The sequence below is a fragment of the Oikopleura dioica genome, chromosome XSR, assembly GCF_907165135.1.
Source record: "Oikopleura dioica chromosome XSR, OKI2018_I68_1.0, whole genome shotgun sequence".
Lineage (NCBI taxonomy): Eukaryota > Metazoa > Chordata > Appendicularia > Copelata > Oikopleuridae > Oikopleura > Oikopleura dioica.
In genome coordinates this window covers 12,708,829-12,731,121 of record NC_137294.1, presented here as the reverse complement: position 1 = coordinate 12,731,121, position 22,293 = coordinate 12,708,829, and the positions used below count along the sequence as shown (strand labels likewise).

Sequence of the window (22,293 nt, the reverse complement as noted above, 5' to 3'; positions counted from 1 at the left end):
AAAAATGAAAATAAACCGAAAAAGAAAGATCTAAAGTTAGTCTGGTTGGCCTGTCGAAAGCATGAGCGATGATATCGACGAGATTATGATGCTTTTGAATTCGATGCCGTCGGGAATCAACAAGGAGAACCCAGCTGAGGAGGTATTGCCGGAGAAGCATGCTCCAAGGAAGATTACAAAAGTGATTGTTTTGATAGAGATTTTTCTTAGGGGTTAGGTTATTCTTCTGGATAGGCTGTAGACTGGCGCCCAGAAGGTCCTCCTTGTCCGAAGCTTATCTTATTAATTTTCTTGTATTGACGAAATAGTATTATCGAATATAGATTCAATACAGTATAATTTATACTGTATAAAGCAAGAACGCATCAGAAAGAAGAGTTTCTAAGCATTGCAGAGACGAGGATTAAGATTAAGTCTTAGGCTAATTGGTAAATACCAATTTGTGATCCGAGTCAGTGTCCCTGTCGAGCGGAAGACGCATAAATCGTCTGCGAATGACCTGGACGACTTGATAGAGTCGATCGCCACTTTGAATCAAGAAGCAAAAGGTTTTTCATAAAATTATATGCATGTATGTCTCTTCTATGTTTGTATTATTTTCGATTGATGAGTGCTTGCTAGTCTGTTTTCTCTAGAAAACATTCCGGAAAAGAATGAACGTCCTCCTGCCTCGATTCCTCCAGTCAAACCTGTCAGACGCAACAAAGGGGCTGACCTGAAAGCCAGGTAATTTACCTGTATTTATTTTAACTTGCAAGTTTTGAAGGAAAAACTCGTCGACTGGGTCGGTTCCGGACGAAGCCAATTCCAAATCGGAAGCGCGGAAGTCGTCGCAAGCCACTCACGCCGAGATAGACTCGCTAATCGACGAGTTGGACGAGCAAATCACCAAGAATCAAACCAACAAGAAGCTGGAGGCGTCTGCCTGGCACAAACCGCCGCCCAAATCCGACAATCCCCTCGATGACATGCTCGGCGAGCTAACTGACGATCTCGCTCAGCGAGTAAGTTTTTTGATTCAATTTTTGAAAGTAGAAAACGATATTTTTTTGCTCAAGTCTGGGCTCAGTCCGGAGTTTTAAAAAAACCGAATCCAGATATTCGCTAAAAGAAATTAAGGGTATCCACGCGAAGAGCAAGGGCGAATGCCCGACTTGTAACCGTCCAGTAATCGGTGAAGCGATCGCCGCGTTGGGCCGCGTCTGGCATCCCGAACACTTCGTCTGCTGCGTCGACGACAGAGAAATCGGCCAGGTACTGTTCGCTTTGATTTGACTCCTCCTTGATTTCACCACCTTTTTCAAGGAGCCATATTACACTTGGAAGGACACGATTTACTGCCGCTCGCATTACGAGGAGCTCTTCTCGCCGGAATGCGCGAGCTGCAGCGGCGCCATTTTGGAAAATCTGATTCAGGCGATGAACAAGTCCTTTCACGCGCACTGCTTCGTCTGCGCCGCCTGTCATTGCCCAGTGCTCGACAACTTCCACGAACACGAGGAGAAGCCCTATTGTCCCGATTGTTATGCTGAGTGCGTTGCGCCCAAGTGTCTTTCCTGCAACAACGCGATTTTGAACCAATACATCGCTGCGCTAGACGGGTAAATTCACTCAAAAAGCATGTTATAATCCGAAAAATATTGAAATTTTAAATTTTGAAAAATATAAGCAGATCTAGCACCAGCTGTTGAACCTTTTCTTTTTAGTTACTGGCATCCCGAGTGCTTCATCTGCCACGAGCCAGGCTGCGGCCCCTTCCTGCAAGGCTCGTTCTTCGACTACAACGGCAAACCTTACTGCGAGCCTCATTATCTTGCCAAAAAAGGTGACTTCCTCTCCCTTAAAAATCGTTGCGCTAATCGCCCTTTCCTCAGGAGGAGCGTGTGTCGAATGTAAAAAGCCCATAAATGGAAAGTGCGTTTCCGCCCTTGGAAAGCGCTATCATCCCGAGCACTTCGTCTGTACTTTTTGTAAACAGACACTCACTCAGGTAACCCACCATGTCGATTTCTTGAGTTTAAAATGTACTTTAGGCGATTTTCAAAGAACACCAGCAGAAGCCGTTTTGCCACGAATGCCATAAGAAATACAATCTGCACAACATCTGAACAGAACTTCACGAAACTTGCTCCTTATCATTCCTCCACTCTTTTTTTTGCTTGTTCAAGTCTGCAAAAACTCCGATGAAAGAAAAAATCTAATCTGTATTTTTTAACCTGCATTGCCTTCTTTTCTTCCAACTTCTTCTTTTCCCCCGCGTTAATTCCATCTTCTCTTGGCTCGGCAACCTGTGTTCAAGTCCTGACTCAGGATCAGGAAAGAGATAGTGTGTATTCGTCAGAATCTGAAAATAGATTGAAATGGTAATTTGACGAACCCGCTTTTCATTAGCGATCTTTCCAGACCCTGACTCAGGATTCGAACAGAGGTTGCCGAGGCCACTCTTCCCTTTCAATTCAACTTATCCGTTCTCCTGCTCGTCAAAAAAGTAATAATTGCAATCTTCAATCAAAGTTTGAGCTTCCTTCGTTAATCAAAATAAAAATAAATAAATTAAGCTTTTAACGAAGCCGTTTCCGCTTTTAACGAAGCAGGCCGTCTGTTAATTCGGCTGTGGATGGGCGAGACAGGCTCGTCTCGTCCTCGTCTATTTAAAATTCAGTGATTAATTCAGAAATGAGCGCTTTTGGTGCAGGCTCGCGCCAGCAGCCAAATTTACGTGAATTCATTACATCTACCAGGACGATTCTAAATTTAGCGATTTCCGCCATTGCTTTCATCAGTTTCTGCGCGGTCGTGTCCTTTTCGGGTAATTCCAATTGACGCATTTTCCAATCAATTACCTTTTTTCGAAAATGATTAAAATTCATTCTTCAAAAATGGCGAGAGACACCAAAAATGGAACTTACAGTAAATTATAATCTTTTGTTGGCGTTTAATTACAGAATTAACTTTGGTGGCTTACAGGTTCATAGTCTCTAAGAAAAAAATAAGTGGAAATGACAATAAGAGAAAACAACGATTATCTTTAAAAAAAACCTTGAATTTAAAAGTTTTTATAATAAGATTTTGTCATTTTCAGATCCTCACGGATGCCTCTTCAATTTGAGCTCGACCTGTGGCTTCGCGAAGTTCGTCATTGGCCTGGCACTAGCGCATGGTACTCTATTAGAAAATCTTTCAAATTCTAAAAATAGTTCAGGAGTAATTTTTGTGGCAATCGAGTGGCAACTGGACAAGCAGGACTCGTTGCTCAACACGAGCGAGAAGAGAAAACTTAGGTGAGTCTTTCTTGTCTCCCGCTTCTTCCAAAATCGACTAGTGTCACCTACCAACTCCTCTTCTCGTTGGTCTGGACGCTCTTTCACTTTTGCCTTTTCTGCGCCACTTGGGCGGGCTGGAACCAAACGAAAAACGACCCAGAGCGCGACGAGAACGCGATCGGCCTTGGCGCTGGAACCGCCAAAACTGTTATTTGTAAGTTTTCCAATTTGATTCGATAAAGGAAGCAATCTTTCTTAGCGTTTACTTTCTTCAACACGATTCTGTTCGGCGTGAAAGCGTTCAAACTCTTCCAGCTGTGGCAGATCGGCAACTGGGCAGTCCCTGAGTACGACAGCGAAGCACTTGCTGGTGCCAAACCCTTCACTTCTTTCCCAGGCGGAAACATGCAGGAAAGGCGATTATTTTTGTCTACTACGATGAGACGAATCCTTCTTTATTGAGGATTCGCTAATAATTGGAGTAAGGGTAATCGTGATTTCGTAAAACCTGAGTCAGGGTCCTGGAAGAAGGCCGCGAAGGATTTTTAAAAAGAGTGAAATATTAATTCTGGCGAAACTGCTTTGAGGCTTCGTTTTTTAAGAAGCCGCTACGGGACTTTCCAGGAACCTGACTCAGGTTCCCGAGCCCAGTATTGAAGGGTTCTTGATTTATCAATACATATTTATTTTGAACAAATGTCTAAAATTGAACCAGTCCAGTCAAGAATTGAGCCGGACCTACGTAGCTCAAAATCTCGGCATGTTTTATACTAAAGAAGCGTTTTGGGAGATACTTCCCGATTTAGCTCTTTGGGACATGTGTGATTTTCCATTTTAAACTGGCTTGTGTGAAGGAAGAGAAAGAGAGCACTGGGTGGCAAGAGTCATGCCCAGTTGGGGCATCGTGGTAAAAAGACTTTATCCACTTCCTTATTTGAAAAGCAACTTTCCTTTTTAATCGCCAAACTTAGACATCGACGTTTCCGGATCAGAGTTCCGGCGTCCAAGCTGCCGATCTAGTCTACGGATAAACAGAACTCATCCTCCTCTGTAAAAAGAAACTACCTATCCTCCTTTTGCCTTTTTCCATTTTATGTTCACAACTGTTCTTCTCCAAAAAAACAACTCAAAACAAAGTATTCACGAATCACCAACGCCCAACTCAATTTGAACTTCATTTTCTCTTCAAGATTTTAAATATTCGAATAAAATCACCAACTCAATTCATTGTGAATTGAGCCTTCACAAAACATCTTCCACGGTTCTTGTTCTTTGTTCTTCAGCTTTGAAGTCCTGAATTCCGGGCTCGGCAACCTCTGTAAAAGTCTGGGTTTGGGAGATCTCTAATTACGCGGCTTTTTTAAAGCGAAGCGGCAAAATCACCTTTTCAATCAATTTTCAAAAACTGCGCGGCTTTTCATCAGAGATCTTTCAGATCCTGACTCATCATTTCAACACAGGTTGCAGAGAAAAGTTCAAAAATTAAATGACTCTGGAATTTTAGACTTGTTTAAGAGGCAAGACCTGTATTTTGTCTATATATTTCTCTGCAAAAATGTCAATTGCAATACCAGTTGAGCAAATGATAAATTGGCAAGAAAAGAAAAGCATCCTCGAGCAGGGTTCGGCGATTCGCATCGATTGTAGAAGATTCTTTCAAGTAGATTTCTTTCTGACAAATCGTTTTTCTTCAAGCTAGGTCAGAAGTTCAAAGAATAATCAGCAGTTTTTGCCTCCCTTTCCTCTTCGCAGAAGCACTCGCCAAAGCTGGTCGAAATGTGCAGTCGGTCGAATGCATGTCCTATTCTAGGTACTAATCGCGTCTGGCGCAGCTGCTTCCTCCCATGTGGCTGCCACATTGCCCAAAAAGGACGTCGTCTTTCTCAAATCTGGAATCAAGTGATGGCGCTACAGCCCCCTTCTCGGCGCACTTTGCACTCCGATCCTGGAATATATAAACTGGCCAGCGAGCAATAGTTCATTCAGACTCCCTTATTCCACTCTAACCGACAAAACCACAACACAACAAGAAAAATGTTTCTTCAAATTGACCTCATCATGGCTCTCCAACGACAACAGCTGATCAACAACCTGATCGCCCTGCACCAAGCGATGCTTGTTCGAAATGGGCCAAGTGCTTCTCCAGCTCTCGAGCTTCAACGAAACTCCACCACTTCGACTTTTCCTTCCAACTTTTCGTCCAGCGAAAGCAGCTCAGCCAGCGAGGCCAGCGAAGTTCCGACTTCGGAGTATTTCTCGGACAGCTCTTCTTCCAGCGCCGCTTCGGAAATGACCAGCGGCGCGATCTCCTCCACCACTGGCCTCACCCACGCCAAAGCAGCCAAGGGCAGCGCGTCTAGCAAGAGCTGCAGCTTCTGCCCAGCAACCTTCAAAAGCAACACTGACCTGGCCCGACACGAGCGAATCCACACTGGCGAGAAGCCCTTTGAGTGCTCCATCTGCCACCGCCGCTTCAATCGCAAAGGCAACATGGAGAAACACATGGGCACGCACTACAAAGGCGCCGAGAAGTTGAAATTCATGCAGCACCGCGTTTTGCTGAAGCCCTTTTCCTGCGCCTGTGGCAAGAATTTCCGCAGCCGCGGCTTCTACGAACGACACCAGGAACGATGCGCCCTCGAACTCCAGAATATAAAACCAGAAACAGAACAACTGATCGACGTCGAAAACGACTTCGAATAAATTCACTTTTAATTAAGCTTTTTATGTACCTACTTCTTCCTGCTTCGCCAAAATAAATAATTCTCAAATAATCATTTTCTGTTTTATTATTCGGAAAAAGCGCGGAAGGCAGTTGCAAATTCATCACTTTTGATACTTTTTCTCCATGATTTCGGAATTCCTTAGAATCCAGACAATGTCAGCGAGTTCAGAAGTTGTTTTCTTCTTAGCAGCAAGCCAGCCCATTCTTTATAATAATATCCAAGTCTCGCAAGTTCCCCAAATGCGAAATCGACAGCACCAACGTCTCAATCTTCCCAAACTCAAATTCGTTCAAGATAGCGAGAGTTTACTCCAAGTGCGTGAATTCGTCATCGGAAAATTTGATGATGCGCTCGCGGAAATTTTGAAAGTGATTTCGCCTTTCCCCCTGAGAGCGTTTTTTCAAGAAATTAAAAAGAGAGATCCGCCAGAAAATACATGAAATTCATATTATACGAGTCAACCCTTTTCCAAAGTTCCAAAGCATTCACGAGGAATAAGTCAATTACCTCATCAATTTTGTCTTGTTTCTGATCACGTATTTGAAGATATTTGAAATGAAGAATTTTGGCTGTCTTCCTTGATTTCAACCCCAGCTTTTTCTTTTCAAACCGGAAAAGGATTCCGTCTAAAAAGGAGGACTCGATTGCGAGTTGGAAAAATGCTGAAAGGTTGAGAAATTTTCTGTTCGTTTCATCTGAGCCGCCGCACGTGAATGTTTGGTAATAGAGGTTCAAATATTGGATGAAGAATTTGGTTTGATAAATTATTCCGAATAAATGACAACGTTCATTGTTTGAGTTTATATATATTCAGTTTGTACAATCTATGAAAGGGTCTTTTGTTAAAGTAAATGACGATCTTTAAAGTGTGAACTATGGAACAGTAACGAGCATTTTTGAACATTCTGGAGCGTGAATTGAACTTTTTCTTTGTTGTTGGCTGAAGCGTTTTCTTTATTAATTTTCAGGAGCGCGAGCCGAGCGTCAATTTGCGAGCGTGGCTTGCGAACTCGTAAATGTACTGTACTGTGGAGGATCGTCGCTTTGGAGGTCTCTCGTCGCCTCCTTTCGACATCCCGCTCGATTTCTTTTGGCTTCCGAAATTGCGGCGGAAGTGGAAGAGCTCCGTTACAGCGGTTTGCAGCGCGTCGTACACGCTCTAGGAAGAAATATTTATAAATCGAACTTACTATCGAATACAAGCAATTTATGTTGCTGACTGACTAATTTTCGCTAGAGTTCCGACTGAATCTAAAGCAATTCTAGCGAAAATTCTAGATCATAAATTACTGGTGGTCAACTACCTTGTCGTGATCTTGTAACTCCTCGTCGTCCTCTTCGGAGTCTCGCAACTCGGCGGCGGAAACCTCAAAGTATACCCAGTTGTTGTCTTCCGAGAAGGACCTCGCTTCTTCCGTCGAAACTTCTCTCCTCGAGCTCAGGTCCTTTTTGTTGCCGAGAACAACGACGCTTAAGTTGTTCTTCATGTCGTGCTTGACTCTTTCCGCGCGTTCCTTGATCCAGCGGAAGCTCGAGGCGTTCGTTAAGTCAAACACAAGCAGTAGTAAATCGAAGGACGACTTTTTTAACAATCCGGAGTTTGCCTAAATTCCAATTTTATAAAAGAAGAGTTTCTGCTTCCTAAAATTAAGTATTCGTAACTTTGCCTAAAAAGACTTTTACTGTAGGCTTGTCCGCATAGCTTCTGAAAAAGCGATACATATTCAAAAAGAGCTGAGTATGTGTGCCTGCTGTCTTTGAGTAAATGGCAAGGACGGTTGCTAAAGGAATTCCGTTCACAAGTCAGAATTCACGAGTCAAAATAGCACTGGACAGTTGAAGGTCAATCAAGGCTTCTCATTCGCGCAAAAACTCAAATCTGGTGAGATTCTCATCTACCAAAAAAGTCATGCAAAAAATAGGATACCCAGCCGTTAACATTGACACCTCCCAAAATATTTGCTCATTTAAAATGGCGACGCATATTGTATAAAAGTATTAGTGAATAAATAAAAAAAAAATAGTTTTTCTTTAAGTAAATTGAAAAAGTACTTACACAAGAAGTCGGATCGGTGACCTCTAGCTTGACGTCGACATTTGACTCTGTGGATATCGTTTTCGTCACAGTGTAGTTGACCAGGCTGGAGTACTCGGAAATGTATCTGCCGGTGACGAAGCGGACAAGCAGTGCTGACTTGCCGACTTGCTCCGCCCCCCAAAAGATGATCTTCATGTCCCGCTCGGGCTTGCTCGGCCGGAACTGGCTGATGATCGAAAACTTCTTCTCTGACTTTTGCTTCTTGAGCTGAAAACGAAATGTTAGAAAGCAGGAGCGAGATCACACACGAATTCAAATGTCACTTCGAAATGATAAATCCGATAGCCGCAATGTGGTTTGCCCCCGTCTTCCCAACCATGGCTTTATTGAAAAGGGATATTTAGATAGACAACTGCGTCTGCGCAAATTTTCCAGTTGATAACTCAAAAACATTTGTCAATTGGAAATTTGTAACATTTATCAATCTGAGTCAGGGTTTGAAAAAAACGAAAATTATCATAAGAAAATAAAATTATCACTCCATTTTAATTCTAAATTCTGGCTACGCTTTTCATTTTTTCTTTTTCAAACCCTGACTCAGGTTTTGAACTCAGGTTGCTCCAGGTTGGCAGGAGGGAGTGCTGATACGAGAGCAAATACCCCTAGTAACCTGAGGCAGGGTCTGAAAGATCTGACTCAGGTTTTCTACACAGGTGGCCGAGACCAGGATAGGCTACGTTAATGAAAGTAAGAAGTATTCTCTTGGTTATTTTTTTCTCTTTGAAAATCATAAAAACCTGCGCTTGGAAAAAGACTCCAAAGCTGTAGCTGGCAAATTCCATGATAAAAGTGAAATCGAAGAAGAAAAAGATAAATCCTCTTCAATCAATCACTGACAACTGCGATTTGTTTTTTGGCGTGCTTGTTCGAGACTTGCACGGGTTTTTTAAGAATTTAAATAAGAAATTGCATAATCGAGAGCATCAAAATTTATATTTTAAAAAGCACTTGTTTCAAAAGAAGTGAGCGCGGTCGTCGGCCGAATCGAGCGACTCACCGGAAGGATTAAACATCCAGGGTCAGAGAAAATCAAGGAGACCGAAGTTGTATTAAATTTTTATAAGACCAATTGGGGCAAAAGACTCTTGAATGGTAAATTAAGGAAATCCCTTTCGAACATCTCTAGAATTGACAGATCTTTATTGCCAAGAACAGGGTGAGCCCAATTCCTTGGCTCGGAAACCTGTGTAAAAACCTGAGTCAGGGCCTAAAGAGCTAAAATTGAGAGTGCAAGAGATCAATCAGACCCTGACTCAGGTTTTTTACACAGGATGCCGAGATCATAGTAAGCCCCTAATGTATAAACTTGGACTTACAGTTTCTATCATCATCTGTCGTCTGCGATAATCTAGAATCTCTAAGAGCATCGGGGACGTCATGTTTTTTTTTTGATGTGGGAGCGCGCTTGGCAAAAAAAAGTGATGTTGCTCGTAAAAAACGATATCTGTAATATTTCGCTCTGACGAGTAGGGACAATCGGCGAGTCTGCTTCGAGACGAATTGAAATTGCAAGTGATTGGGCACAGCGCCCGTGGGAAGACTGCGAAAACGGGCACTCACATGATTCATCTTCAGAAAAGCTTTAAAAGCTGACCTCAAGTTCACCTTGACCTTTTTGCGGCGGAAGCCTACCGCGCTTCCACGCAAGCTGAAAACATAAAACGTTCTGCATTCCAATGCAAACGTCAGAATTGCTCTAATCATCGCTTTATATCGGTAGAGTAGGTTCTAAGCTTTATGAGTGTTCTTGTTTGTGTTTTTTGTTTACCATTTTGCTTTGCTTGAAAACCTGTGTAGAAAACCTGTGCCACGTAAATTGCCGCGTAGTCAGGACCCTGACTCAGGTTTTCTACACAGCTTGTCGAGCCCATATTCTAAATCTTCTGATATTTTTTGAAATTTAACAGAAGTATGAGAAATTTAACCTTCCATAGTCAGACATTTTTTATTCCACTAATAGAAATTCTGGAGTAAATAATAAGAGGTGGCTGTAGCCTACAAGCTGTAGGTTCTAAGTTAGCAAAAATTAAAATCAAATTCTTAAAAAAAAGAAATTCATGAATCAAATATTTTTCTTTTTGCGGGAAAAGTGGAAAGCGCGGAATTCTCAACAGAATCATCATGTTCACGCTGTCAGCTGTGAGCGTAATTACGATTTACGAGTGCTCGATGACGTTCTTATCGAGAACGCCGCCGCGCACAAAAATAAAGAATGCATCCGGCCATGTTTCCTGTTCGCTTTCGCGTTTTCGCACACTTTTCCTAGATAAAGTCGCGATTTTTCAAAGAACTCAAGGAAATCGAGAAAAGTTAACAAGGGGATGCCCTTAGTTTGTTTCAATTGAGGACGAAGGCTGATCTTTTGAGCTCTGCGACCTGTGTAGAAAACCTGACTCAGGATCAAAAAGCAGAGAAAGACTGGGATGGTAAATTTGCTACGCGGCTTTTCATTAAAGATATCTCAGGTCCTGAATTAGTTTTCTACAGAGTTTGTTGAGCCCAAAAGACGTCCCATTGAAATCAAGGAAGATCTGCTCTTCCAGTAGCCAGTTCGGCGTTGGGCTTTACGTTGCATTAAATTCTTGCGGTTTCACGGAAGTTTTCGATGACGCCAATAACCATTATCGTTTTCTTTCTCTCTTGCACTTACTTCTAGTTAGGCTGGCGCGCGATTCGGAGAAACTTGAAAGAAAAAAAAAACGCAGAAAAAAGTGGCCGCTGCGAATTCGGTCTGATCAAAAGGAGCGAACTTTGATCCAGCTGGGGTAAATTTTACAAAATTTTCCGCTGCAGAGCCAAGTTTATGCTTTGACATTTGCCCTTCTCCTCGCCTCCTTTCATAATATTTAGTTTAAAAGCAACTTAATCGCCAATTCAACTCGACTCTTCGCCGCGTTAATTTACGACTCATTTGTTCAACTGCAGCAAATTATTTCCGAATGGCGCTAATAATTCTCAAATTCCAATTTTTGAATTTGATTTTGTTTCAAATCATTTTTTTAGCCGCTATCCGACTTTTCTACAAAGATCTGGGGCGGACCTGGTCTCAGCAACCTGTGTAGAAAACCTGAGTCAGGTTCTGAAGAGCCAAAACGAAATCGTAGCCGCAAGGGGGCTTCATTATAAAAAAAGCCGCGGATTTTCATTTTGGCTCTTCAAAATCTAACTCAGGTTTTCAACACAGGTCGCCAAGCCGAGAGGCAGGCAAATCATTCCGAAATGAATAAAAAAGTAGCTAAACTGACCTGTCCAGGAAGATCGGATGTCGAAAGCGATTTCCGCCGTGATCCGTGAAACGAAAAGCTATGTTTCTTGTCAGCAATGAGAATAGAATCGCGACGATCTCTCGTTGGCCGTAAAAGCGAAGTTCTTCGTTGATTCTGGTTCAGCCTAAATCAAAGTTATTTCTCGCGAAAAGGGCTTTTTCAAAAAACGAGAACTCTAAAAGTTTATTTCTCCGAAAAAATTCCAGAAATTTTCGAATAAACTTTCTTTTTTTAATAAAAAAGACTTTTGCCTTCAAAGTCTGTTTTACGAACTGAAAATATTTTTTTGAAATAAAATAAATTTTATTTTATTTAAATTTTTTTGAATGGAAATTATTTCAAAGGAGGCGAAACTTTGATAAGAAAAATTCAATTTCGCGTTCTTTCAAAATTTCCACCGTGTCCTCGGCAACCTGTGTCGTAAACCTGAGTCAGGCTCTTGAAAAGTTTTGAAGCAACCTGACTCAGGAATCCTGAGTCAGGATCTAAAAGAAGCCGCTTAGAGCGAAACTATCATTCAAATCTTTTATAAGATTTTTTCATTTATGGTCTATCAGGCCCTGACTCAGGTTTTGTTCACAGGTTGCCGAGGCAGGAGTGCGGGTCTTTGGCTCTCTTCGTTGATTTCACTCCAAGTCACTCACCGGAAAGTTGAAATAAGATTAGCATCGAATCTGTCGTAGAGGCTGAAATCTTCGATCATTCATCAAAAAAACGAAAAAATATAAAGTTGAAATGTTGCTTTGTTTGAAATGGCAATTTTAGAAATTAAAAAAGTTGTTTGGAGTCTGCGAGGAAAGTAATGGCGACTGGCGCACCGGAACCGCCCGTCCAAATCGATTTTTTAAATTTACTTTCAGCTCAAATTGGTGGACTGTTGCGCGTAAATCCTCGCCCGCCTCCGGTAAAGTACAAAATTGGATTCCGATTTATGAAGTTATTTATCGCCCAGGCGAAAATAAACTGCTTTCCGATAAAAATAACAAGTCCAGAATTAGTTGACATATAAGCCAGCTTGAACTTGAAGCGATATTCCATTTTGGTCCATTTTAACGGATCAAAAACGGGCCACAAATTTAACCCCAAAGATGATCTAGTAAAATTGAAATTGGCGATGAGAAAAATAAATAAAAAGACCATTTCCTGATCAAACCACATTACACGAAAATTTTACGAGTTTTATGGGGCGGCTAATTTTTATGCGGTTTCATGCATTATCAACTCCAAATACAGCCAAATTTCCCAAGATTGTGCAAGACGACCTTTTTTATTGCTTCCTGGGGTGTGCCCTTTCAGAGTAGTGGGGTCCTTTTTTGCATTTAAATTTGACCAATAAGGTGGGCAAAAATGATTCTTTGAATTTTTTATGAGACGATTTCTGGACTTGACTGGGTAATCTGTGTAGAAAACCTAGCTCAGATTCTCCAAAGAGCTCAATTAAAAATAAAGCCGCAAAGCTTTGGCTATTTTTTCGAGCCTTCTTAGGACCCTGACTCAGGTTATCTACACTGGATTCGAAGCAGAAGTCTCAGAACTCCGATTTGAACGGATAAATAACTTACTTGCTGCAGGAACTTGACCTTCTGCGCAGCGGCTTGAGCGGTTCGGTCTCTGAGGCGCGGAACATCGAAGTGACCATCATGATTTTCAAGTGGTCTGAAAATCTGAAAATAGAAGGTGAACGAGGCTCATTATGTTATCGTTTCATTCGGAAAGGTCGCGTCGCCACATGCAGGGCGGCGCACTTCAACCGCCGCGTTTATCATTTTTACGCATTCAGGAAGCTCCTTCTTCGATTTCCCTCTAGTACTTTGATGGGCTCGGCAAACTGTGTAGAAGCCTGAGTCAAGGTCCTGCAAAAATCGAAGAAAGGGCAAATACCGCATTTGAAATACGAAATGCGAATTGTCATTGATGACCTTTAGGACCCTGACTCAGTTTTATACACAGGTTGCCGACCTTTTACTAGTATAAGTTAGATTCCATAGAATTTACACCGAAGATGACAATTTTCGTCAAATATCTTCAATTTTCGCCGGACTTTTCTAATAGAATTTCAAAAAGACTAATCTCTTAAGCTCTCCACATGGGGAAAAAAGTAGACAATCGGAAGATAGGATTCATGATTTAAATCAATCATAGACGGGGTTCTTGCGTAGGCAAAGAGGGGGTGCATGCATGGCACTCGCCGCGTCAGGGGGTTAAAAGTTTCAAATGGCCTAAATAATTCGAAAAAAAACGACAAGCCAATATTCCAAAGTCTCAACTCACTTCAGTCAAGTCTTTTATTTGGAACAGCGAGGAAAATGCAACGTTGTGTCACAATCCCTGGAGTCTCTCTTTCTTAACGAAATTTTCGAAAAAAATGGATTTCGAGGAGTCGACGAGCGGAAATCTTTCTCAATACTGGTTACGTCAGTTCGTGATCGTGTATAACGAAATCATAAAATCCCTTCCGCGAAAATGTGGCTCGAGGAAGTCACCTGTCATTGAGGGCGGCGTAGTCACCACATCCTTCGTCGATAATCTCCATCAAAATTATACTCTCTATTTCGCGCAAATTAGAAATCCGAAAAATTGTTCAACTCTACTCGTGAGGGGCGACTGTGGGCTCAGATAAGAGAGCGCATTTCTTCACGAGGAAGACATAATTTCTGTTGCCACACCTCGAGGCACATATAAGCTTCAAGGGCCGCTATAATGGCAATCGGAAGGGCCACCTGCGTAAAAACGCTCGCCAAATTTACACGCTCGCTGTTTGATACATCCAGAGCTTGATTCGCAAAAATCAGCAACTCTCTCTTTCTCTCTTTTTTTTTACCAAAAAACTCACCATTCAGATCAAAAGCGCGCTCTGAAATCTGGGTAGAAAACCTGAGTCAGGCTTTTGAAAAAGCAACGCGGCTTCTACTAAGGCTCTTTTAGCACCCTGAGTCAGGAATGGTTTCGCCGCTCCGCTCAGTTTCGCTCAGCTCAAAAAAAGACTCGAATCTTTTGCGTTAGCTCTGGCCATAATTTTTTGGCAAAACTGCGCGCTGAACTAATGTAAAATCCCGGTAAAAGCTAGAAGATGATCCCAAAATAAACTGTCTGTCAAGGCACAGCTGCCGAAAGATACACTCGCCCGTGGAATGAAATGAAACAATTTTGCTTCATTTTAACGGAATGAATATTCATAAAAAACAAGCCTTGAGCTAAAAAATCCACTAAAATTCAAATCCGTTAAAAAAGAGACATCGTAAAGAAGCAAGGCTCGGCAACCTGTGTAGAAAACCTGAGTCAGGTTTTGAAGAGGACAAATAAAAAAGCCGCGTAGCTACTCTTTTGAATACGAAGCCGCAATAATAATAAATAAGATAAAGATGGTGATTTTAGCGAAGCCGTTTTGCGGCTCCTTTTTCAAAAAAGCCACTACGAGGCTTTTGATTTGAGCTCTTTAAAACCTGACTCAGGGTTTCTTCACTGGTTGCCGAGCCCAGTAGATAAGAAGGCGTACGTTACCCTAACAGATCGACAACGAGTGAGTGGGAGCGTTTTTTGCATTTTTGATTTGGGCGAAAAGGTTGAACAAGCGCCATTTTTTTAAATCTTCGTCGCACTTGGGAGTTGCTCTCGGAATGGCTTGTAAGCTAACAAGAAAGTGTGTGCCCGAAGATTAAGGCCAACGGGGAAAATATTTGCACGGGCGATAAAGATCTGATTCTATCAGTTGAGAGCTCCTTATCAAGGAGCAAGTTCCGGACATTGCTTGAGCTACCTGTTCGATAAACAAAAGAGAAACACGAATAACGACGCCTTATCAAAATACCCTTCAATCATTCGATTCTATGCTGAAAATCGTAAAGCCGCTCGCGGCCTCGAAAAGCCGAGAAAAGCGCGGCTTTTGTTTTTCCTTACTGATTTGGCTCGGCAAGCTGAGTAGGGTTGCCGATTCTTCTTGTCTACCTTATTTCAATTAGAACAAAGTCTCCTTCAGTTGCGGGAAACGCCGATAAAGTGAATCCTAACTGAAGAGGTAAATTTTTGTACCTAGTTTTTCTGCAGAAAGGAAGCTTCTCTGCGGTTGGAAATAATACTCTCAAAAAACTCGAGTGTGACCTTTTTTTTATTTTGAGCGAATTTCGCTAAATCGGAAATAGCCGCGCACCCCAAATGCACGGACTGCCATTTGCTTTTTTAATGGTAAGCGATTAGTTTCTCATAAAGCCTGGAAAACTGTATCTCTGGTCAGAGAAGTGTGCGCCGCCAAGGTCGCCAGCTGCCTGTCGGACGGAGACACTATCGCACTTTTCAGATTAAAAAATCTCGACATTGAGAGCAATTTCCGTCACGCTTCTGTCACTCCCAACAGATACTCCCAGACCACATCAGTTTTCGAATCCGGGACCAGTCAAATTCAAGTGCAAACGCCTTCTGGAAATTCGGAAGCCGCTTAAACCAATAAGAAACCCTGTTTCTATATCTTGCCAAACCTAGGTCTGAACTCGGTAACTTGTGAAGAAAACCTAAGTCAGGGTCCCTTCGCGGCTACGTTTTTGAAAAAGCCGCCACGCGTCATTTAATTTTAGATCTTTCAGACCCTGACTCAGGTTTTCTACACAGGTTGCCGAGCCCAAACCTAGGTGGCGCTCTTCAAAAATTCAAAAACCCTAATCGGCCAATCAGAATGTCAGAAATGAAAATAGGCGGCGCTTTTCATAGAAACACTCCCTTTTGATCCGTTAGTTCAAAATAATACTCACGCCATCCGTTTCCGCCTCTTCTTTTTTTTCGGAAAACTCTGAGTCTAAAAAAGGAGACTGTAGCTTGTCTGAGTCGCAAGGGCAATTGCTCTGAAATTCAACATGCGTTTGGCATTTTGAAAAGTAATTTACCGTTTCCGCCGAGAAGTGATAATTTTCACAAAATACCCCGGTCGACTTTTTCAGCGAAGTTATTAAACGCATGTTGACCCAGCCAAAATTCAATCAAAAATGAAGAAAAATGGGTCAAACAAGAGCTGCGGGTCAAGTTTAGCTCAACTTAGCCATTTAGACGAATGGGTCTGCTATGTTTAGCTTAGCTTGATAATCTTTCGAAGAAGCCAATTTAGCTTTGGTAAAAATTGGCCTGCTGAGCTTAATTTTCATTTGGCCAATATCATATTGGCAATATGATCTGCGCTAAGTAATAATAATAATTTACGCCAAACTTAAAAATTGCCTAGCTAAGCAGCGGAGCCGAAATTTTCACTCGATAGAATTTTTTATGCAAAAAATGGCGACCTTGACCCTCTCACGAACTTAGAAAGCATCAATCCAGAGAACGTGAGAATGTCCTCGAGTTCCCTGCGGTCGTAGTTGCCCGCAGAACACTTGAATAAATTTTATTCATTCGCCAATTTTGTCGAAAGCGTCAATTCTGGAAAGTAAGCAAAAACATATTTATCGCAAAATTGGAGTTTTTACGGGAATGAAACAATTATTTTTTGTTTGCCAAATTGAAAAAATGATAATTTATTGGCCTTCGAGCGCTCATATCCGCCAAGAAAAAAAGAGTATTAGCTCAACTGACAAGACAACGAGCTCCGGTGCAACTCAGCTGCTCCCGGAAACGGTCACCAGATTTTTCGAAGTCAAAAATATGAAAGAAAATCTACTTTGCAACTAAGGGGGTTTTTTCTACGGTCACAAGACTAGGAAAATGATGACAAGATAGGGGGCCCCAATTTTTACAGGTGAATGTCTCTGTAAGGACTCCAATTTAGGGGTTTGATTCGAGAGGGTCGGATTTTTTCTTGAAATTTTGTCACGTGACAAGCCTGGATCTACTAGAAAATAATCCGTTGAAATGGTGACAACCCAGAAGAATTTGCCTGATAAAATCGAAGCTCCCTATTTTCCACAACAATAAAAGCTTTGACAACAAAAATGAATCTTTTTGAAGGGACAGCCTCTTGAAATGATTTGAAATGCGGCGGAGCGTTAAAAATCTGTAAGTGTTCGAAAAGAAGAGTTTTACATTACCCAAAGCACTCGAGCATGTTAATCTCTAGTCTTATTTGAAGTGAACTGTTGTATCTCCACTCCAAGTCCCAAATTAGTTATTCTCGATGCCCCTGATGTTTCCACTTCTAAGCGCCCGCTGTGTACATGCCGACAACAAAGTGACACGAAAACGCCACAGTCAGTCAACCACTATCGCGATTTTGGACATTATTTCGTTCTAGTAAACTCCAAACAGTGGCATTCCACTGATTACCAAACCAGTTATTGCCGATCCTACCTTGACTATCAATCAGCTACTGTAAATAGATGAGCTTCGCAATTTTATATAAATCTTTATTTCCAATTAAAGCTAGAAAAATCAGCAAGCTAAAAATTGGTCTCTCGGTGCAGCAACCTGTGTACAAAACCTGACTCAGGGTCCCGAAAGAGGTACTTTTTCGCCAGAATTTTGAATCGATGAAATTTCTGGCGCTTTAAAAAACCGCAAAGCAGGTTCATCTCTCTGACTCAGGTTTTCCGCACAGGTTGTTCAGCACAGTTAGCACCCTTTCATATTTAATTTTACATTCACATGTCTTTCTTTTTTTTTAGGAGACTTACCTGAGAACCAATTCTCTTCTATGATTTCTCTCATGATTTTTATATCTCATATTTTTCTTATTTTATTCAAAATTCCTCGATTCCTGGTTTACCTGTTTGACTGCACTGACGAGGGTACCCACAGGGCCCGTGGATTTTCTTTGATCTCTTCTTCTCTGGAGTAGGAGCTGTCGCTGGAATGATTATATTAGAAGGAGATGTGAAATGGTTGAGGAGCGAACGAAATTCCCTCCAAAATTCTGCACACCAAACAAATCCTGACGCGAGCGCTGTCGCTTTATGGCCGCGCAATCATATTAAAGCACCCCTAATCTCCAAAATGCTGATTTCTTGAGGCCATTCTCAAAGTGACTCTCTTACCATTCAATTCAAATGGATGAATATCATCTTTGACTTTGCTTGGCGGCTCCATCAAGTTTTCCACTCATGTTGAAATGACTTTTTAAAACAAATATTTCGGGGTGACACCCTTAAGATTTTTCAAGGTCCGCAATTGAAAAAGAGACTGAAACGCCCGAAATTAAGAAAATGATGACTTGCGAAATAGCTACGTCAGTTGACAGAGAACGCGTGTAGATACTTTTGTTAAGAGAATGTGTACAGTGTGCTACAGTTTGGAAGTGTCAGTCCCTGCTCCCCAAGTGCTTCAACTCGTCACCATTTGTGTCAATTCACTGTCCCCCAGTTCTCACGAGCGCACTGGCCATGTAACATGGCCCATGTTTAAACTTGGTTTTATTGATGCAAAAATTTAATTAAAAAACTTTGATTCCCCGAAAAATCCAATTTCTATCTGAGAATTGAACGGGCGGAAGTGGAACATGACGTGGCCGATAATTTGCCCCCTAAAGAGCTCCGTTAATTTTATACTCATCCTCAGTGCTGGATGTTCTAACTAAAAATTGGGCAATTAGTCGCAGCTCAAAAGTTATCTCCCCGATTGAAATACAATTTATTTGCCGCTTCATTCGGAAATTCAGAGAAATTCAGAAATAATCGAAATCGACGAATGAGGCTATTTAACTCGATTTTGTTAGCTGCCGCTTTTGCTCAAGAAGAAAGCTGCTTTGACAAGATTGACAACTGCCAGAGTCTGAAAGAACAAGGCCGATGCAGCGTTTTAAACATCAAGACTGTCCAGGACAGGGCACATCAATCTGCGCATAAAACTAAGAAGCTTTTCGGAAATTCTTTTTGCTGAGGAATAATTTATTTTGATTGATATTCGAACAGGTTTGAGAGCCCAAACTCAGTGTCGTCGAACTTGCGGCGATTGCCCGAACGGAGCAGATTACAGCGACAGGTGCTATCGAGACTCGCCGTGCAACGAGAAAGGGACTGTGGGAGGAAACGCCGAGGGCTGCAGCAGCATCGATAGAGCGCCCTTCTTCAAGTGTAAATGCAAAAAGTACTTTAGCGGCACAAACTGCGCCACTTTCAACTGCCCCTGCAAAAATGGCGGCCAATGTGCGCAGTGCTACGCTGACGAAGTAAGATCTCGCCGTTAGAGCTGACTGTAACTTCCTGTTAAGTGCCAAACCACTCCTTCCTGCATCTGCAAAGATCCTTTCCAAGGCAAATTTTGCGAGAAACGAATCGCGGAGAAAAAAGCTCCTTATTACGGACCCTGGTCGAACTGGGACAAGGCCTCTTGCGACGGATTCACTGGACAAACGCGGACTCGCTACAGATATTGCACAGACGGGACAAAGCAGAGAAGCCCAACTTGTTGCAAAAGAGGCAGCATCAAGAACAAGTTCTGCAGGTAGGACCAGACACTGGGCTCGGCAAACGGTGTAGAAACCCTGAGTCAGGCTCTGGGTCAAGTTCTGAACCTGAGTCAGACCCTGAGTAAAAACCTGGGCTTGGCAACCTATGTAGAAGGGGAGGTGTCTGAAACCGACAAAAAAATTTCGACAAATTTTGTGTTGAAATTTTCAACCAATCAGAAGCCTGAATTCGGCAAACCGGCAAATCAGCAGACTTGTAGCCGCCCACGCAATATTTGTCGAATTTTTTTGTCGGTTCTAGAATCTAGACGCTACCCCGTGTAGAAACCCTGAGTCAGGCTTTGAAGAGCTTAATTGAAAAACCGCATAAATCTAAAATCAAGGATGGAATACGACGGCGAGCCAGTAACAGAAACTCAAAAATGCGGCTCTGGACCGTTTTGGAGCGAGTGGAGTGCTTGGAACAGGGCTTGCGTTGCGGTAAGCAGCGCTTTGAAATCAAAAAAGATTAATGGAAATATTCTTAGGAAAATGGAGGCAGAAACATTTGGAGAAACAGAAAGTGCATAGGTGGAAGAGCTTACGTTGACGAAGGCTGCCGCGATCGAAACCCTGGAAGGAGGCAAACGAAGCGCTGTCCGACACCGCGAAAAGTCGGTTTGAATTAAGTTATCTTGGAATGCTCTTTTTGTACTTTTCTACTTGCGGCTCAAAGCTTATCAATAAAGGACTCTTTAAAAATGTACCCTCAAAAGTCTCTTTGTCTAGTATAGTAACAATTGCTAATTAAAAAAAAACTTTCTCAAAAAGTTTGTTTTTTTTTTCTTTTGTGATTGTTGGCGGAATGAATATGAAATTTCACTTGCGGGCCGGTTGTTTAAAGGTCGTTCCTAACCCTCAAGTCTGGCGGATAAATTTTATGTTGGAGGAGAAAATGCGATTTAAAAAGAGTTGGATCACCGCGTTTGCGTTTTTTGGCGTTTTGTTGAAAATAAGGTCGATTTACGAATGGCGCGCGATCAAGGAAGAGATCAGCTCGGAAATGCTCAAAAAAGAGACGCAAGTTGAAAAAGAGTTTTTGCGGAAAATGATCGCCTCCAAGAAGAAAAAGTAAATTTAGCATTTCTTGATTTTTAATTGCTGAAACTAAGATACGCGATCAAAGACGAAGAAGACGAGCGCGACGTTGCCAACTTTCAAAAACGCGGAAATCTGAGACTCCCGGATTTGATCATTTCTGGCGAGAAAAAATGCGGCACCAAGTCCTGGGTTCGGCAACCTGTGTAGAAAAGTCACGGGACCTGAAAGAACTCTACAGTAGAGCCTTTACTGAATAGCCAAATAATTCTGAGAAAGCCGCATCGCAGCTTCGTTTTTAAAAAAAGCGCTAAGCGACTTTTCAATAAAACTTTTTCATGACCCTGAGTCAGGTTTTCCACACAGGTTTCCGAGCTCAGAATAAGGCGCTCCAATTCTTTCTCCTCCACCACCCAGATATAATCGGCAGAAACAGCGAGCTCCAGTTGCGCGGCAATAAAAATTTCACGGCAGGGTTCAAAAAATAAGGAAATCATATTTATTATATTATTCTGCGCCCCGCAAAGAGCTGAACTGGCCGGTTATCTCGGCAAATTCAAGTGGGCTGACTCCGGCGAGGATCTCTCTAGGCGACAGATTCGAGTGACAAAGTCTCAGCTAGGCGCTGGGCTCGGCAACCTGTGCAGAAATCTTGAGTCAGGGTCCTGAAGGATCTATAATGAAATTTGACAATGCAGCTTTTTCAAAAAGACGAAGATTTAGAATCCAAAAATAGATTGGAACGTAAATCATCTTTCAGAACCCTGACTCAGGTTTTCTACACAGGTAGCCGAGCCCAGGCTAGGCGTAGCTGGAATGAGAATCAAGGACTTTCTTCAAAAAGTCAAAAAAGAGTACGAAAAGCCCGCCGCGGAACAAGTCCCATTTCTGCACCAAATCCAGCCGCCGCTTGATAAGTGGCCAAGGTAGAATATTTTTAGAATAATTTGATTAATTTAATTTAGCGAGGTCTACGTGATATCGGTGATTTGCGATCCAGTGAAGCGGCTTTTGTCGGACTTTGTCCACGTGACCGACGGGCACGGAAGCGTCGAGTGGCTCGAAAAGGACTCCTTCTTGTTTCCCTTCGCGAATTTGACCTTTGACGAAATGGTGAAAACTCATCTTCCAAAGGCGATTGAGATTTTCGAAACTGGAAAGCCGGAGAAATGGAAGCAGTTTCCTCTTTACGAGCGGATTTCAATTGTTTTCGATTACTTTATGATAATTATTGATAATTAATGAATTATTTTACCGAGAAATCAATTTTGAGTACTTTGAAATTCAAAGTTTGAATTCCCGAAAAAGTACATGTTCATCAGAGGAATGTTTTCGGACATTTTCGAGCTCGATCGCCTTTTTGGACCGAAATTCATCCTCATCGACGGAAACGAGCTGAAGACGGCGCCCTGGATCGGACTGGACAAGGCGACGAGCGTGATGGGACTGGACAAGTATTTCACCAAGGAGCGATTCAAGCAGCGAGAAGACGGATTCTACTGTATCAAGAAAGACGGAAGCGGGAACAAGTATCCAAGCTACGATT

At 42.2% G+C, this 22,293-nt stretch overlaps 6 protein-coding genes across 6 annotated transcripts; 5 read left to right on the top strand and 1 right to left on the bottom strand.

The window, feature by feature from the left end:
• Window positions 1–9: 9 nt before the first annotated feature.
• Window positions 10–2,586, top strand: LOC145709831 (leupaxin-like). The gene is made up of 9 exons (XM_081787534.1): window positions 10–168; window positions 457–548; window positions 636–726; window positions 767–1,004; window positions 1,120–1,254; window positions 1,306–1,601; window positions 1,707–1,825; window positions 1,875–1,990; window positions 2,034–2,586. The coding sequence occupies exons 1-9, from the start codon at window positions 62–64 to the stop codon at window positions 2,106–2,108; spliced, it is 1,269 nt and encodes a 422-aa protein (XP_081643660.1). The 5' UTR covers window positions 10–61; the 3' UTR covers window positions 2,109–2,586.
• On the top strand, window positions 2,375–4,507 carry LOC145709833 (synaptogyrin-2-like). The gene is made up of 7 exons (XM_081787536.1): window positions 2,375–2,488; window positions 2,675–2,809; window positions 3,083–3,160; window positions 3,203–3,281; window positions 3,323–3,477; window positions 3,523–3,674; window positions 4,235–4,507. The coding sequence occupies exons 2-7, from the start codon at window positions 2,677–2,679 to the stop codon at window positions 4,292–4,294; spliced, it is 657 nt and encodes a 218-aa protein (XP_081643662.1). The 5' UTR covers window positions 2,375–2,488; window positions 2,675–2,676; the 3' UTR covers window positions 4,295–4,507.
• A 772-nt stretch (window positions 4,508–5,279) lies between these two features.
• LOC145708115 (uncharacterized) lies at window positions 5,280–5,986 on the top strand. The gene has a single exon (XM_081785738.1). The coding sequence runs from the start codon at window positions 5,298–5,300 to the stop codon at window positions 5,964–5,966; it is 669 nt and encodes a 222-aa protein (XP_081641864.1). The 5' UTR covers window positions 5,280–5,297; the 3' UTR covers window positions 5,967–5,986.
• An 830-nt stretch (window positions 5,987–6,816) lies between these two features.
• Window positions 6,817–13,949, bottom strand: LOC145708074 (ras-related protein Rab-2A-like). Its single transcript, XM_081785693.1, has 7 exons — window positions 13,837–13,949; window positions 12,916–13,017; window positions 11,998–12,039; window positions 11,333–11,477; window positions 8,046–8,294; window positions 7,294–7,593; window positions 6,817–7,148 (listed from the first exon to the last, which is right to left on the bottom strand). Exons 1-7 carry the CDS (start codon window positions 13,884–13,886, stop codon window positions 6,954–6,956), a joined length of 1,083 nt encoding a protein of 360 aa, XP_081641819.1. The 5' UTR covers window positions 13,887–13,949; the 3' UTR covers window positions 6,817–6,953.
• Window positions 13,950–18,533: 4,584 nt separating this feature from the next.
• Window positions 18,534–20,404, top strand: LOC145709424 (uncharacterized). The gene is made up of 5 exons (XM_081787106.1): window positions 18,534–18,647; window positions 19,194–19,430; window positions 19,473–19,705; window positions 20,054–20,150; window positions 20,198–20,404. The coding sequence occupies exons 1-5, from the start codon at window positions 18,534–18,536 to the stop codon at window positions 20,336–20,338; spliced, it is 822 nt and encodes a 273-aa protein (XP_081643232.1). The 3' UTR covers window positions 20,339–20,404.
• A 197-nt stretch (window positions 20,405–20,601) lies between these two features.
• Window positions 20,602–21,023, top strand: LOC145710085 (uncharacterized). Its single transcript, XM_081787772.1, has 2 exons — window positions 20,602–20,780; window positions 20,822–21,023. Exons 1-2 carry the CDS (start codon window positions 20,605–20,607, stop codon window positions 20,955–20,957), a joined length of 312 nt encoding a protein of 103 aa, XP_081643898.1. The 5' UTR covers window positions 20,602–20,604; the 3' UTR covers window positions 20,958–21,023.
• Window positions 21,024–22,293: the final 1,270 nt, after the last annotated feature.

Coding starts and splice junctions, on each gene's coding strand:
- LOC145709831 (XM_081787534.1), top strand. CDS start 62: ATGAGCGATGATATCGACGAGATTATGATGCTTTTGAATTCGATGCCG. Junction 727..766: donor GGGGCTGACCTGAAAGCCAG/GTAATTTACCTG, acceptor CAAGTTTTGAAG/GAAAAACTCGTCGACTGGGT. Junction 1,991..2,033: donor GTAAACAGACACTCACTCAG/GTAACCCACCAT, acceptor AATGTACTTTAG/GCGATTTTCAAAGAACACCA.
- LOC145709833 (XM_081787536.1), top strand. CDS start 2,677: ATGAGCGCTTTTGGTGCAGGCTCGCGCCAGCAGCCAAATTTACGTGAA. Junction 3,282..3,322: donor AGCGAGAAGAGAAAACTTAG/GTGAGTCTTTCT, acceptor AAAATCGACTAG/TGTCACCTACCAACTCCTCT. Junction 3,675..4,234: donor TCCCAGGCGGAAACATGCAG/GAAAGGCGATTA, acceptor CGCCAAACTTAG/ACATCGACGTTTCCGGATCA.
- LOC145708115 (XM_081785738.1), top strand. CDS start 5,298: ATGTTTCTTCAAATTGACCTCATCATGGCTCTCCAACGACAACAGCTG.
- LOC145708074 (XM_081785693.1), bottom strand. CDS start 13,886: ATGGAGATTATCGACGAAGGATGTGGTGACTACGCCGCCCTCAATGAC. Junction 11,478..11,997: donor AATCTTATTTCAACTTTCCG/GTGAGTGACTTG, acceptor ACTTTGATTTAG/GCTGAACCAGAATCAACGAA. Junction 7,149..7,293: donor AGTTACAAGATCACGACAAG/GTAGTTGACCAC, acceptor ATTTCTTCCTAG/AGCGTGTACGACGCGCTGCA.
- LOC145709424 (XM_081787106.1), top strand. CDS start 18,534: ATGTGTACAGTGTGCTACAGTTTGGAAGTGTCAGTCCCTGCTCCCCAA. Junction 19,706..20,053: donor ATCAAGAACAAGTTCTGCAG/GTAGGACCAGAC, acceptor TCTAAAATCAAG/GATGGAATACGACGGCGAGC. Junction 20,151..20,197: donor GGAACAGGGCTTGCGTTGCG/GTAAGCAGCGCT, acceptor AAATATTCTTAG/GAAAATGGAGGCAGAAACAT.
- LOC145710085 (XM_081787772.1), top strand. CDS start 20,605: ATGCGATTTAAAAAGAGTTGGATCACCGCGTTTGCGTTTTTTGGCGTT. Junction 20,781..20,821: donor ATCGCCTCCAAGAAGAAAAA/GTAAATTTAGCA, acceptor GCTGAAACTAAG/ATACGCGATCAAAGACGAAG.